Source organism: Trachurus japonicus, chromosome 10 (genome assembly GCF_045865225.1).
Source record: "Trachurus japonicus isolate A0001 chromosome 10, Traja_1.0".
In the NCBI taxonomy this organism is placed as follows: domain Eukaryota; kingdom Metazoa; phylum Chordata; class Actinopteri; order Carangiformes; family Carangidae; genus Trachurus; species Trachurus japonicus.
The window spans coordinates 27,291,587-27,306,892 of record NC_140916.1 but is presented as its reverse complement, the minus strand read 5'-3'; the positions used below and the strand labels follow the sequence as shown (position 1 = coordinate 27,306,892).

Genomic DNA, 15,306 nt, shown 5'->3' with positions numbered 1-15,306 from the left:
ACACACAGCGACTGGACTGCTGCTCCAACAGTTTCAGACAGTAAATGCACTCGGCACCGACTGACCTGCGCGTATGCGTTGAGAAACACTTGGCTTTTGGAGGCCAGCTGGTCAATGTTTGGCGATTTTACCACAGAGTCTCCATAGCAACCCAGTGATGTCCGCAGATCATCCGCCACAATGAAGAGGACGTTTCTCTTCGCTGAAAAACAAACAGACAAAGTTAATTCTTATGTTTCACTGATTTTCCTGGTAGCAAGATCAATCTGGCACACATGCTCGTGCTCTTGTAGCTGGATCCATGGCCCAAATCTGGCCCAAATATACACCCAGACACACACACACACACACCACATCTGGATCAATTCTGGCACAAACTAAAACCTGCAGCTGTCAGACTACAGAGGATGACAGCCACAATCTGCCAAAATAGGGAAGTACATACAGGCCAGACTCTGGAGGACGGGGTTGATCCAGACAGTTTCTCCACAACTGTTGAAAACACATTTCTTGAAACCCTTCAGTTTTGAGTTGCTGTGTCCAAGTGATGACACCTGGGCTGTAATTGTGTTTAATTTCTACAACCAGCCGGTACCATTGCTAACCACTATGGTGTATCACTATGAACAATGTGTTTTAGTGAGTGAAATTGTGTTTTAGAGTTTTGCAAAAAAGGTGACATATAGGATCTGCAACTTGTGTTGAAGTGCTGAGAATCGTTGCTGCTGGTGCAGTAAGTGGGTTCAGATCACTGAGGGTTTGGTTCAAACAGTGGACTTCAGTGATTTAACTATTCAGAAAATTGTAAATCAATCTCAGCAGTCTCTGGTTGAGGTAAAACTAATCAGAAAAAAAACTATTGTTAAACAAGCAAGTGCTGTAGAAACACTGAGGAACAAATACCCCACAATAAAGAAATTGAAATTGACAGGTTTCACTTCAACTACTCCAAACTACAGACAGAAAGTTAAACACAAACAAAGCACCAGTCAGTCGGTGGGTTAAACTAATTAACGCCAGGAAGCTCCAGCTGCAGCCACAACACAAACACACTAATGGACACTTATTAACTCCAATTTCAGCCATTACTGAGAATGACTGCCTACAAACACGAGGGTTAACTCTACAAATCAACCAGGTAACAGGACAACCTCGGTGAGATGGATGAGGAAGCTTCAGCCTCCATATTTCATGACATGTTTAAAAGTGAAGCACAAAACAAACTCTACCTCTTCTTCTCGCGACAGCCGTGTGGCTCAGTGTGTGAAGAAGCAGGAGGAGAAAAAAACATGTTTTCACGTCTGTGGACATGTTAGTTTCACGTTGAGGAGGACCACAGACAAGTCCTCTGTCCTCTGTCCCCTGTCCCCTGTCTGGTCTGGTGTCAAAACAAATCGGCGTGTCAGTGTCGTCCTTTATAATTTCCTGATTATCGCGTCATACGACTTCTGTGTTTTCATTGGTCACTTTAACCCTGGCCCCGCCCTTGAATACCAGTTAGTGCCCGTGCTACATTGAACCATATGGCATCGTTTGGACCACGAACCCATGGTGTATTTTTGATTTATTTTAATTGATGTATAAGTGTAGTTGGAATAACATGTTACACTATTGTTGCAGAGAGGCTTATCACCTGCTGCAAAGAGCAGACAGAGCTTTTATTTTGAAAATTTCGCGGGGTTTCTTGGTTCATTGTCTTGATTTGACGCCGCTTCAGTTGAGATGTGAAAGCTGAAGTGAGCACTCACTCCGCACCTAGTTGGCCTGAGCTAGAGCACTGGAAAAGAGAGTAACGACACCACCATTGACCCGTGGTAAGGGTTTTGCGCCCCGAGTGGCAGGATATGGGTATTGCAAAAGCGCCCAGAAAACTGTGTTGCCCACTGGCTTGTAAATTGATGGAAACGGCCGTGTTTTTGTTTTTAGGTGTCTTGGTCATATCAAATTATACTTATAATTTGTTTATTACAAAATGTAGATTGAAACATTAATGTAGACAACTTTTTTTTTTTGTTTTTTACTCGCCTATGTGTTCATATTTATCTGTAAAGGGTCCTCAATGATGCTATTAACGTGGGTGATCTATAACTGTCCTTAAATTATTGAAAATAACACACTTGCTCATTCACCAACAATGCAGAGATGTCATTTCTTCTTCTTAAAACCAAACTTTGTTTTCAAATCATGCACAAGGCAATCTATGATGACACAATTAATAATTTGTTGCACTCTACAGAAATGTTTATTATCTATAATGCAAGAAATATCAATTGCTCTTCCTCCCACTCTTCTCTCTCAGATCTTTTCTCTTGTTTCATTCAAAAGTCAACCTTCATCAGCCGGTGACCTCTGACCTGGTTTATCACTTCAGTTGTTAAAAAAAATATTATAATTATTTCAAGTTGCTGGGTGTACCATTGTGCGCAGCAAGTGTATCAGGCAGCGCACAATGCACAAAAGTTACAAAAAGGTGATATCAGATGACTTGTCTCTAACTGCTGAAAATTGATAGATTAAAGCAGAAGTAAGCTGAATATTTGTGTTAATGTCTTAAATAGTTATATCTTCCGACGGCAATAGTGTTTGGTCTGAAACACGGGTCTGTCAGTCACTCTGCTCTGTAAGCCGAGGAGAAAACTTTCCTTGTATCCTACAACCTTTATCCAATGAGGAGAGAGAACAGCATAAAGGGGCGGTCCTCTCTGTGTGTGCAGCCAAGGGATGCGCGTGAATGTGGTGACGTAGTGACAATAGTGGGGCAGATAAGCAAAATAATTGTGCGTTTTAATGACTAAAGCATGAAACTTTCAGCATTTCATCTACATACCCCAAGGTTTAATTTCAGACGTGGAACCACTTTGGTGGCTGACCTTTAGGGGGTCTTTAGGGGTCTTTTTCCACATTATTCCCCATTGGAAACCTATAAAAATCTGGGAAGTAAATCATTAACAATACATTTCTTCACCATTGTGTTTAGGAAGGTATGTAATATCATGTAATAAAATGTTGAAATTCAACTCCAGTGGGAAACCCCCTAAAAAACTACTCAAAGTTGGGGTACCCGTGCAGATTTTGCAAAAATTCCGTGATGTTAAATTTGGCCTTAAATATCTTGTGAGGGGTCAAACTAGAGGTTTTTCATGATTCTGAGTTGATCGCAAACATTAGTTTTTCAGCCAAAACACTCCTTGGTGGAAAAAAACAGCCACACCCACTTTTCCTGCTCATCGGAACCCTCCCCCCCCCCACCACCAATAGAATGTATTGCAGAGAAGCCATTCCTTAGCATGGCAGAGGTTGTGTTACATATTACTACTAAATACTCAATAATATAACTTATATTCATCGTCTGTATAACGTTGTACAAGAAAAAAGGCTACAGAATATAAGTTATATTATTGAGTATTTAGTAGTAATATGTGACACAACCTCTGCTATGCTAAGGAATGGCTTCTCTGTAATACATTCTATTGGTGGTGGTGGGGGGGGGGGGGGGGTTCCGATGAGCAGGAAAAGTGGGTGTGGCTGTTTTTTTTCACCAAGGAGTGTTTTGGCTGAAAAACTAATGTTTGCAATCAACTCAGAATCATGAAAAACCTCTAGTTTGACCCCTCACAAGATATTTAAGGCCAAATTTAACATCATGGAATTTTCGCAAAATCTGCACGGGTACCTCAACTTTGAGTAGTTTTTTAGGGGGTTTCCCACTGGAGTTGAATTTCAACATTTTATTACATGATATTACATACCTTCCTAAACACAATGGTGAAGAAATGTATTGGTAATGATTTACTTCCCAGATTTTCATAGGTTTCCAATGGGGAATAATGTGGAAAAAGACCCCTAAAGACCCCTAAAGGTCAGCCACCAAAGTGGTTCCACGTCTGAAATTAAACCTTGGGGTATGTAGATGAAATGCTGAAAGTTTCATGCTTTAGTCATTAAAACGCACAATTCCTTCCATATATGAGCTTATCTGCCCCACTACAAGGACCAATAGATCCATGACGAGGGCGGGGACTGCTAACTCCATCGGCTGACAAGAAGTTAGCCAAAACAACCGGATCGCTTAGTACTTCTGCTTTATACTATTTTTTGTAACCTCCGCCAGAATCATGTTTCGCCTAGAATCACGTATCTTGCCTTATTTAAGTAATTACAATATAACCATTGTCAGAATCATGAGTCCTATGTGTAGGCTACCTTGTATGAGTGTGTGGGTGCTTGTGTATAGAATAGGTCGATGACTGTACTACCAATAGATGGCTAGCAAAGGGTCGGGGTGTTTTTGTGATTATGCGGGTGTGGAGGGGTTGTGGGACAGTGGCGTGCACAGGGGGGGGCGGTCGCCCCCCCCTTGTGGCCCAATTGTTGAAAAACGTGTGCTAAAGTGCCCCCTGGGAGCCAAAACGTGTGTTAAAGTGCCCTCTTGGAAGCCAAAACACGTGCTAAGTGCTCTCTTGGGGGCCAAAACGCGTGATTAAGTGCCCTCATGGCAGCCAAAACGCGCGTTAAAGTGCCCTCTAGGAGCCAAAACACGTGCTTAAGTGTCCTCTTGGGGGCCAAAACGCGTGATTAAGTGCCCTCTTGGGAGGCAAAACACGTGTTAAAACAGGCCAAATCAACGTTTTTTTGTCTTAAAGTATTGATATTATAAAACAGGCCAAATCTACGTTTTTTAGTCTTAAGGTATTGATATTATAAAACAGGCCAAATCAACATTAAAAAAGGCCAAATTTTTTTCGCCACCAACCACATGTCGCTACAGTCTCACTCTTGTCATTTTTTTAAACTTGGCAGCCCTGAAAGTGCCCTCTAGGAGCCACATCTAGGAGCCAAAACATGTGCTAAAGTGCCCTCAGGGAAGCCAAAAAACATGTGCTAAAGTGCCCTCTTCAGTGGCGAGGACGCGCTATTTTTTGCCCTTTTTTTTCCTTTTCGCCCCTGCCCTTCAAAAAGTCTGTGCACGCCACTGTTGTGGGATATGTCCTTGTTGTTTGTTGTTGAGTGTTGGGTCCCCTATTTATAAGCAGTTTCTGCTTCCTTGGGGTTCCCTTTCATGTAGGCTACATCTGTCGTAATTGTAAATCTGTAATATATTCTCTCTTGCAAAGTACATGAATAAAAATATCTGAATCTGAATCTGAATCTGAAAAAGAAGGTAGCGCGAGACCATAGACTGCGCGAGACCCACAGTGCGTTTGATACGTGGATGTGAGTCTGACGCGGAGTGAGACATCCTGCTGCTGCAGATCGGCGATCTTTGGCAACAAACGCTACTCCTCAGAACAGAAACCATGGCGGACAGCTCGGCTAAACGTGAGCTAGAAGAAACAGAAACACAAGATCTGTCGCAGAAAGTGAAGAGGACGAAAGCTGACAGCGACAATGGTAGAGGAGAAACTGGACAAGAGCCGGAAGCAGAAAATGTTCTGTCTGGGTTTAAAACATCCAGCGTGTTGAGAGAGTCGCCGCGAGAGAAAAACATCTTCATCCATGGAAAGGTAGAAGGAGCTTTAACTTTAACTCTGGTGTTAGCAGGTGTTTACCTCAGTCAAACTGTGGTGAAGGAGTTTATGGGGACACAGTGGAGAAGAAGGAAATGATTCATTGTTATATATCCATTCAAAAAAGAGCCAGTAAATTTGTGAGAGGAAAGTGTAAGATTGTCTTCCGGTGTCGTATTTCAAAATAAGAGTCTTACAGCGTTACAGTCACGTATTCATAATATTCATGGGGTTAGTGCCCCCTGTTGTAAATATTGACTAGAAAACAAATTGATACTACCAGGGCTGGGACAGGAAATGACAGCTGTACATTGACTTGTTTTGGAAAGACTGTCACATTTTTAGTCCTCTGTTGAACATGTCATCTATCTTCAGCTTGCAGATGAGGACGCTGTGGTCATCCTGGAGAAGACTCCCATCAGAGAGGAAATCCTGGCCGAGCTCTTCACCGCCTCCAGCCTGAAGCTGGAGATGAAAAATGACATCTACAGCACATATCAGCTCCAGGCCCCCCCTCACCTCAACGGTATCGTCCTAACTGTCAGTCCAACAGCCATATAGGGGACACATAGAAAATAACAGTAGTAATCATCATCATCTTTATTTACATAGTATGTTTTAGAACAAGGTTACACAGTTCATACAATAATACAAACAAAATAAAAAATAATAAACAAACAATAAAAATAAAATTCAAGCAGAAATAAAAGTTTTCATAAAAACAGTAGAGTTTAACGATGACACTGAAAACCAGAATGAGCAGACCTCGTCTCTAACCTGTGTGTTTCTGTTTTGCAGAGATCAAGGCCACAGTGGTGTGTCCGGCCACAGAGAAGCATATGAAGAAATACCAGTGTCAGGAGAGTTTCCTGGTGGAGGAGACGGGGACGGACTACCAGTCCATCACTCTGCCTTACATCCAGAAGCAGAGCTTCAGCGTCCAAGTCAGTGTCCTGAACTCCCCTCCTCTGATTCCACATCCACTCTTAGATGTGCTGCCTTAACTGTGTCTTTGTCACAACGTTCATTCACCCTCCAGTGGGTGCACAACATCCTGGAGAAGAAGGCAGAGGCTGACAGGATAGTTTACGAAGACCCCGACCCGACAGTGGGCTTTGTCCTCCTCCCTGATTTCAAGTGGAACCAAAAACAGGTGAGAAACCAGGAACAACGACTTTTGTACCTCACAAATGTATGCTCATTAGCTTAGAACTGTAGTCGGAGAATGCCACCCTACAAGCCCCTGGAGGGTTTTTTGGCATTCCCCTTCACATTGTTTTGGATTTTATATGTTATATCTTTTTTAACTTTGATATGTGAAAATAAATAAACAAACAAACAAACATCTGGTAACAGTAAAAACTAAAGAACCTTCTTCTTCCTGTGCCACTGACACATTTGTTTTACTTTTCAAAGTCTAACAAGTGCTGCAGCCATAAGTACTGTAATAAGTCAGGACTGCATATCTGACCACATTAGAAGTTTAATATGTTAGAAATTTAACAACTGAGTTTCCTTTTAAAATGCAGAGTAGAGTAGAGTTACCCGGAGCTATAGATTTAGATTCTCAAAGAGTTAAACATGATCCACCTTCCTCCTGCAGGTAGATGATCTGTACCTGATCGCCATTGTACATCAGAGGGACATCAAGAGCCTGAGAGACCTGACGTCCGAGCACCTACCGCTGCTGCAGAACATCTTCAAGAAAGGAAAGGTGAGGTTACATGTCTCTCCTTGTGTCCTCGTCCTCCCTCAGCCGCCGTTAAAGTGACATGTGATCAACAACCAATCATGTGATGTGATGGGGAACAACAGAGCTGTGTACTACGAAGCAGGATTTGAGGATCATCAGGTAAATGGTGGGGTAAATCACCACGGTAACTGATGTTGAGCAGGTTAACTTCAGAGGATCAGATCAAAACCTACTGACCAATCAGATCCTACAAGATCCAAAAGTGATCAATAATAATGATCAGTCATACTGTATTCACTATTCATGGATATATTGTCACTATTATAGTTTAGTTTTAATTTACCAAAGGTTCTTTAACCCAACAGCGATGGTGATTTTACTCTTCTTCATCACTCAGCTCAGAATAACACGAGGAGATGGGAAATAAAACCTGAATCTCTGATATTTCCACAATAATAAATCTGATTTAAACATGAACTCCAGCCTTTATCTTCTGAAACACAGGCGTATTACCGGCTTCAGGACGTATCCATGATGATATCTGTTTCCCTGTCACCTAGGAGACCATCCTGCAGCGCTATAACCTCGCCGCCAGTCAGCTGAGAGTCTACCTGCACTACCAGCCGTCCTACTACCACCTCCACGTCCACTTCACCAAGCTGGGCTACGAGGCTCCGGGCTGCGGCGTGGAGCGAGCTCACCTGCTGGCCGACGTCATCCACAACCTGCAGGCCCACGCCGACTACTACAGCAGCCGCACGCTCTACTTCCCCCTGAGGGCCGACGACGGACTGCTCAGCAAGTTCAAGGAGGCGGGAAGACTGTAACATAGTGAGCTGCTGCACACGTTACAGGACGTCCACCCAACTTGTGTGTGTTGTGTTTTTTTACAGTGTCAGACCAAATGAGCATCTTTTTCTGTGGTTTTGTTCTGAGCAATAGGCTTTATGCACAGCTCCACTACTTCCTGAACTTAAACCAGCTTTTTGAACTTGGTCGAGAAGTGGATTTTTCTGTCTCAGCAGCAGCAACAGTTCATCTGTATCAAAATCTCTAAGTGGTTAATTAGCGCATCAATATTATCAGATGTAGTGTATAATGTTCAGGAACATGTTGTTTAATCGCACTAATTAATAATAATAATTTAGTAATTACGCTTTTTTCTGTAAGTTTCAGTTGTACATCCCCATGGTTTTTAATTGTTTTTATATTTACATGTTTTTATTATAAGGAAGAAAGAGGACAGGAGTAAATTTGATTAATGTTAAATTTGTGGGTTGAGATTTTTAAAAGATATTGTCGAAGGTTTTCATATTTTTCTAGACGTTCACTGAGTGTTGCCAACTGAATTAAACCTTAATGAATTTTTTTCTACCCGGTCTGTAAATGTCCTCACTCAACAAAATCCACACGGCAGCGCTTTGTCCTTCAGCGTATCAGATAACCATCACGCCTCATGGCCACGCAGCAGTGTGGCAGATTTACATCCTGTTTATTTGTTCAGCTCTTTACAAATCACACTATCAAGTTTCATATTCAAACTCATCTGAGGATACAGTAAATACACATGTTAACTGAAACCACTAGGTGGCAGTGTAATACTCAATCTCTCTCTCAGTGATGAAATGATGAAAAACAAACACTCTAGTTTTTGGTCATAAGCAGAAGTTTCTGTTTGTGTCTGTCTGAGAGCAGATACTGTGTTAGGTTTATATACTAAAGTTTTGCCAGTCAGGTAAACACAGGACTATAATTTTGGACAAAACAGTGTTTAACCTGGCTCTGCTTACATTTCAAACTGAAATACCATCTTTAGCTGGACTGATACCTATAATGCCAGAGGCTCACAGCTACACATATGAATAAAAATCCCTGTTCTGCCAAGAAAAGTCAGTACAGTCTGAAACAAAAAAACTGTGAGAATCTGAGCTGCTTTCAGTAGTTTAGCTATTTTCACAGTGAGAGAAAAGTGTCTTTGTTTTATTCAGTTCTCACGATGTTCAGATTTGATACATAATCCAAGTGTTTGTTGGGACTTTGACAGTATTTTCTTATCTCCTCTGAGGGGAGCTGGGCGTCGCTCCGAGTTGTATTTATGGTGCGTTCAGGCGTCCGTCGTAAAAAATGGTACAACTGAACGACAGAAGTGAGGCAAACAATTCATAATGGATCATGATATCCAGGAGCAATATGAAGATGCCTTCAGTGACCCGTGGAACTCAAATGAGCTTCAATTTGTTCATTAAAAACCGTCAAGGAAAGTTGGTTGAATTTCAAGTTTACATCTTGGATCAATGGATGGATATGATCACTGTCAAATATTCAAAATGATGAAAAGCCACAATGAAATGCAGACCATTTTAAAAGCCTTTGAGGCACTGAATTTGTGGGTTTTGAGGAGACAAAATGCTAATAGGATTATTGGATTACATGATAGAATCACTTTTTTTGTATTATTTTGACAACCACAGGTAGAATTGTTTGGTTAGTTGCCTGTATTGTAGCCTATCTATCTGTTCTGTTACTTTTTGTGAAACTCTGTGTTTACGGCTTTATGTGCCATACATACTAACATATCAATGTGATTTGACAATACACAGTGAATGTAGGTTATCACTAAACAAATGGATCAGAAACAAAGACAGCATTTTATCTTATTGTCTATTATTAACACCAGAACCAACTCAGTATACAGCAACATCTTGGTTAGGAGGATACATAGTTAGGCTACTGACTATCAGAGGTCACAGGATGATAGGCTACAGTCAGACACAGTTTCATGCTAAAGTGTTTAATACCAAACAATGGGTCCTAGGCCTGCAACGAGACTGTAACAAAAGATTATGGTCTTTTTTTTTTTCTTTTTTTTTTTATACACAACTTGCTCTTTGTAATAATCTGCGAATCATAGTTAACCCCTTCACTTTGCTTTCAACTACAACAGCGCAACAGTTTATTCCGAGGCGGCCGTGAAGGCAGCAGCGCAGGGCAGCGGACGCCCAGGCAGCGAGAGAGACAAATAATCCAATCATCAGTTCACCGCCGCCGCTGATGTCTTGGTTGGGGTCGCTGAGGGATGACTTCACTCTGAGGCCGTTTGAGTCCGAGCAGACGACGTGAGTAGCTACCGTGTTGGTCTGGAGGTGCACAAACCACACGCATACACTTCATATCTGCGACTAATCAACTTTGTGCGCAAGAGATTAGTTATTGGCGCCGCGGCGGGGAGTTACGGTGGCTGTTTGGTGATCGATACATGTGTTCGATACGGTGTCCTGCGATGCATTGCATTGATTTGTCCCTCGGCTGAAGCAGCTGAGGTTGGAAAAGTGTGTTTTCTGTCCCGGTTGGTGATCTGAGTCGGTGTGTTGGTGGGCGACGTCCTTTAAGTTTTGAGCTCAAACGTGGATCTGTTGGTTTCCAGTCCAGATTTGAAGTGTGTTTATTAATTTCCCCTGATGTTTTGTTTGACTTCTGTGTGAAATATTGAGTCTGGGTTCAGGTCGTCATCAGACAAAAGTTTGCCAACAGAGTAATCAGCTCTGCTCTTAGACAAACATTGCCTTTTCCATTGGATGATTCATCCCCAGTGAAATGAATTCCAGTCAGGTAACTACTCCTAATGGTTTATTCTGGATGAATTTGGGTCATTAAGAAATATTCCAGGTTAAGATCATTTGTGTAAACTGGCTTTAACTGGCTAGCTCACTGAAAATCTATCCCCTAATTGGTAAATTCCTAAAAGTGGACAGAAGCTCAGATTATCCACATTTCCTATGTGCATGTGTTTTGTTTTAAGACTTTGATTTGATTTCCCCCTCTGTCTCTCCAGACAACCTCCTCCACTGTGCTGTAACGCTGTCAGATCTCCGAGATCATACAGAAACAGGTCTGTGTGTATGTGTGGAGGCAGGTCAAGGACGGTCCAGATTAAACCGTTAGCGTCCACTGTGTGTGTGAACCGCTGTAATCCTGAACACAGACACTGAGTGATCCAGAACAGTGTGGTGTTGTCTGTCAGCGAGTCGGAATCAAAGACTATTGATCTGCTGCTCTGATCCTCATGAGGACAAACTGTAGAGCAGAGTAGACCTCTGATTAAAGTGTGTCTTTGTGCTGTAAATGAGAGGAAACCAAACTGAAAGTGCTCTTTCAAGCCACCACAACTCCGGTAGCCTACACTGTTTTGTTAGGCCGGGCATTCGCTGTAAAATCGAGTTATTATCACCACACTGGATCAGGACACATGAGTTTAAGGGTATCAGTGCTGGTAATCTGACCGAGAAGCTTCATAAATATGCCTGAGGGAGTGTGTGTGTGCATGTGAGACCTGTCAACTGTTGCAGCAGTGCTGATTAGAGTGATCAGGTCATCTGTCAGTGGGTCACCGAACAAACCCTCAGAGGTTTCACAGCCACGTCCTGTTTACTGCTCCTCTCTGTGAGGAAATCCTATCACAGCGATTCACTGATACGTAATTAGACTATCAGACATGTCTCTGCTGCTGCTGCTGATGATGATGATGATGATGTGTCCTGCTCTGAGTTGTCTCTTTAAAAAAATCTTTGTCCTGTGCAGCCAAAGTGAAAGTTGTGTCATGTCACTGAAACATCACATACTGAGCTCAGTCCAGCTGACATGATGTACGTTAAGTCTGTTCAAATGAGTTTGTTTTGTTTTTTTCATCTCTTCTCCACATTACTTCTTCTACCTCCATAAATCAGTAATACAAACAATAGAAATCATAACGATTCTTTAGTATAACTTCCTATACGGTATTAAAGGAGCACTCCACCAGTTCCAAAAGGTCAGCGTATAGCCTACCAGTGCCACTCTGTGAAAACAATTGTGTACGCATGCAGCTCTGGGTGGCATTTAACAATGATAATGTAGCTGGTTGCATTATGGGATAGGCTATATACAGGGTATTATGTTTCAGGAATTTAAAGGGACAATGTGGAGTTTTGGAAAGCGAAGTGTTTTCACACTACATTTCCCATGAGCCTCCGCGCGCACAGTGAAATTCTTGGACCGGCGCAGGACGGATGTCTTGCCAAGAATGTTTTCATTGATCAAGAAAAGTCGGAGGTTGGAAGACGATCAGAGACCGTCGTAGTTCCGAAGTAAGGAAAGTAAGGAAATGCTGGTCGGCTCGCCCAGCATTTCCACCACTAATAATAATAACAAAATAACGACAGAGACAAAACAATATGTTTATCGAAAATGGAGGCATTGTGGGTAGCGCAGATTCATCCACATTAATTTGAGACTTTTTTATAACCAAATACAAACTCCTCCTTGTCGCTTTAAAGTCTCAATGTCTTTGCTTAGGCTGTCTTTACAGTAACTCTGCCCATTCTTCTAAAACTCTGTGTCTGCAGTGCAGCACTAAGCAGCTGGAGGACACCTGAACCTGAACAATCAGAAGTGTAGGTGTTGTCAGTTTGGACCTTGATGGTGCGGTTCAGCTTTTGGACTTATTGGCTTCAACAGTCTGGAGCTGCACACTCAGATGTGTCTGTTGTGCAGACTTCTGTTGACATGAATGTGACGACAGGGCTTTAGAAGTATAATGTAACTTTACTTTTGGTGACTTGTGAGCATAGACGTGATGATGATGTTTGATTATTGAAGAAGATTTAATTTGTCAAATTTGTAACTTCCTGTTTTGTGTGTGGATGAGTTGCCACAGCTGTAGCTGATGATTCAGGCTGATAAACTCAGTATTTTTTTTGTGTAAAAAAGTGAAATTTTGCCTGCATCATTAACACAGTGGGTTTTCAAGCATGTTGCAGCACTGTTGTTGTTCAGACAGAGGTAATGAGCAGAGGATGTGCTGATGGAGAGATGAAAGTTGCAGTAGCCTGTTTTTTTTTGTTTTTTTTTGCAAGTGATAATGAGTATGGTAGATTCGACAGTGGACTTCATTAGTTAAATCAATCCTGGAAGACAGTGGAGAAGAATCTGTTGTCATCTCCTCGTCCTCTCTGATGCGTATGGGAATGTGTGCGTATGAGAGTCTGAGCAGCTGTGGTTCGTCCCATCAGCCTCTCAAACAAAGTCAACATGCTCTGTTTATGACTTTGTCAGGTTGAACTTTTGCTCATGAAATAAAAATCACATCTGCAGCCATGCAATAAAGCAGATGTGTTCAGGCTGTTCGCCGTCTCTCCATAAAACTTCAAACATGCCCAATTCCAACCTAAGGACGGCGATGAGATGAACCGTGTCGAAACCTGATCCCACAATCTGTGAGCTTCGGTATCGTCCAACAGGTCGACTCATTCAGTTAAACTCTTTGAATCAATTGCTCGTCTGCCTCCTGTTGCTTCAACACAGAGCTGAAGAATGCTGTTTTGTTTTTATCGCTCCATAAACCTCAGCTGGGACCTGACATAGAGAGAGAGAGAGAGAGAGGGGGACGTTTTCAGCTTTTTGGAGGACTGTGTACTGTGTACAATCTAACACACACGCACACACACGCCACCCAATGCGGCAGGCTCAGGGCAGGAGTATGATTACAGGGCTATTTACATTACAACATAGAGCGACAGAGAAAGGGGGCGAGAGATTGGCAAAAAGAGAGAAAGAAGATGGTTTCCAGATGTGAGGTGGAATTCAGAGCAACAGAGCGACTCCCCCCCTCCTCCTCCTCCTCCTCCTCCTCCTCCTCCTCCTCCTCCTTCAATCTGGTTCAGCCTGTGCATGTTGCAATGGAGAGAATAGGAGACAGAGGGAAACCACAAAAGAGGAGAGAAGGAAGAGGCGTTGCTCTGCAGGGGTGAGTGCGAGGAACTCGAGCCGGCGGAGGGAAAAGAGGAGTGGGGATGAGGAAGGGGATGGAAAAAATCTAGAAGAAGGAGGAGAGGGAAGAAAAGCAGGGCCTCATGGTTGACCACAAGTCCAAAAAAATCTAAATTGAATTTCAGCTCGGCGGAGGGAGGCTGCATGCTCTGTGTCGGTGAGCAACAAATCCACCAAAATCAAACAGATGTTTTCCAAAATACCATTCCGTGTTCCCCAAATGTTTGTTGCCATCTTGCTTTCACCTGAGGTTGTTTCTGGGATCCAGTGTGTCCCACATGTTGAGAATTTCTTTGAGACTGATGTGTGCACACTTTATATGAGGGCAATGTAACCCAGATTATTTAGTATACATGCACTGAACTGAACATGATACAATTGTCCCCAGTGTCTCTAAAACACTACCCATGCAGACCGTCAGCTAGCTAGAGGCAGAGAAGCCTCAAGTTCTCAGTCATAAATGGATGTGAGGCCAATAAGTGGTTTGAAAAGAGTCAAATGTAACGTTTACCTGAACTGAAACTGAGTAAATTGAGCCTGGGAAACAATAGATGTCCTTACATAGGAGGCTACATCCATCATCAGTGGTTTTTACAGAGCCTCATCCAACAATGCAACTACACCAGCCAATCAAAATGGTCCAATTTTAAATGACATCTATCTTACACATGTCATGCCCAAGCAACAACATTCAGACCTGAAAAAAAAGGAAGCTGACACAGACTTGCCAAAACCTGCAGTTCTTTGAACGGCCACTGACCATCATTGAAATCACAGTACAACCAAGAACGACATCCAGTTTGCAGGAGCTGCAATTTTTTGATAAAGGTACAGTAAAATTAGTCACAGCACACTTCTTTTAAACGTAGTGTAAATGTGCTTTTTTTATTATAATCTCCAGATGGAAGGAAAACGCTGCTTTGGCACAATTTTCACTTTAATTTAACTATTGTAATTTTTATACAGGGTAAGTGAAATGTAAAAGTTATCATTGCAATCGTGACTAATATTGCAACTTGTAATATTCATAGAAATAATCACATTATTCATTTATTTTTTTGCTTATCAGAGGTAACTGAAAATACTTGTGTAAACTTGTAATATTTCATCATATCACCTGACTTAACATTTAAGACACAAAACAAAGTGATGGACTTTAAGAAGCCTGAGACAATTTAAGATGAAGACAAATGGGCCAAAGATGTTCAGGGAATAAAGTTTGGTTCTAAATTGTGCAACGTATTGAATTCTGATGTTCAGAAACTCACTGTCATCTGTCTTCACTCCTCTGTGTTTTCTCAG

General features: G+C 42.1%; 3 protein-coding genes across 4 annotated transcripts in view; 2 read left to right on the top strand and 1 right to left on the bottom strand.

The window, feature by feature from the left end:
* ids (iduronate 2-sulfatase) overlaps nucleotides 1-1,320 on the bottom strand; it is a 28,959-nt gene extending 27,639 nt beyond the window's left edge. The window contains exons 1-2 of the mRNA XM_085788509.1: nucleotides 1,230-1,320; nucleotides 66-202 (exon numbers count right to left, since the gene is read on the bottom strand). Of these exons, the coding sequence (XP_085644635.1) occupies nucleotides 66-202; nucleotides 1,230-1,311 (219 nt within the window). The 5' untranslated portion in view covers nucleotides 1,312-1,320. The remainder of the gene's footprint in view (nucleotides 1-65; nucleotides 203-1,229) is intronic.
* A 3,913-nt stretch (nucleotides 1,321-5,233) lies between these two features.
* dcps (decapping enzyme, scavenger) lies at nucleotides 5,234-8,118 on the top strand. The gene is made up of 6 exons (XM_085788772.1): nucleotides 5,234-5,504; nucleotides 5,883-6,033; nucleotides 6,306-6,451; nucleotides 6,547-6,660; nucleotides 7,111-7,221; nucleotides 7,761-8,118. The coding sequence occupies exons 1-6, from the start codon at nucleotides 5,298-5,300 to the stop codon at nucleotides 8,025-8,027; spliced, it is 996 nt and encodes a 331-aa protein (XP_085644898.1). The 5' UTR covers nucleotides 5,234-5,297; the 3' UTR covers nucleotides 8,028-8,118.
* Nucleotides 8,119-10,164: 2,046 nt separating this feature from the next.
* The window catches only part of LOC146980222 (uncharacterized), a 44,053-nt gene continuing 38,911 nt past the window's right edge, over nucleotides 10,165-15,306 (top strand). For both annotated transcript variants that reach the window (XM_085788505.1, XM_085788504.1), the window contains exon 1: nucleotides 10,165-10,316. In XM_085788505.1, the coding sequence (XP_085644631.1) occupies nucleotides 10,252-10,316 (65 nt within the window). In that variant the 5' untranslated portion in view covers nucleotides 10,165-10,251. The remainder of the gene's footprint in view (nucleotides 10,317-15,306) is intronic.

What these genes read in the sequence shown, in the direction of transcription:
- dcps (XM_085788772.1), top strand. Translation starts at nt 5,298, where the DNA reads ATGGCGGACAGCTCGGCTAAACGTGAGCTAGAAGAAACAGAAACACAA. An exon ending in ACATCTTCATCCATGGAAAG is followed by an intron (nt 5,505 to 5,882) that starts GTAGAAGGAGCT and finishes ATCTATCTTCAG; the next exon opens with CTTGCAGATGAGGACGCTGT. An exon ending in TCAAGTGGAACCAAAAACAG is followed by an intron (nt 6,661 to 7,110) that starts GTGAGAAACCAG and finishes TTCCTCCTGCAG; the next exon opens with GTAGATGATCTGTACCTGAT.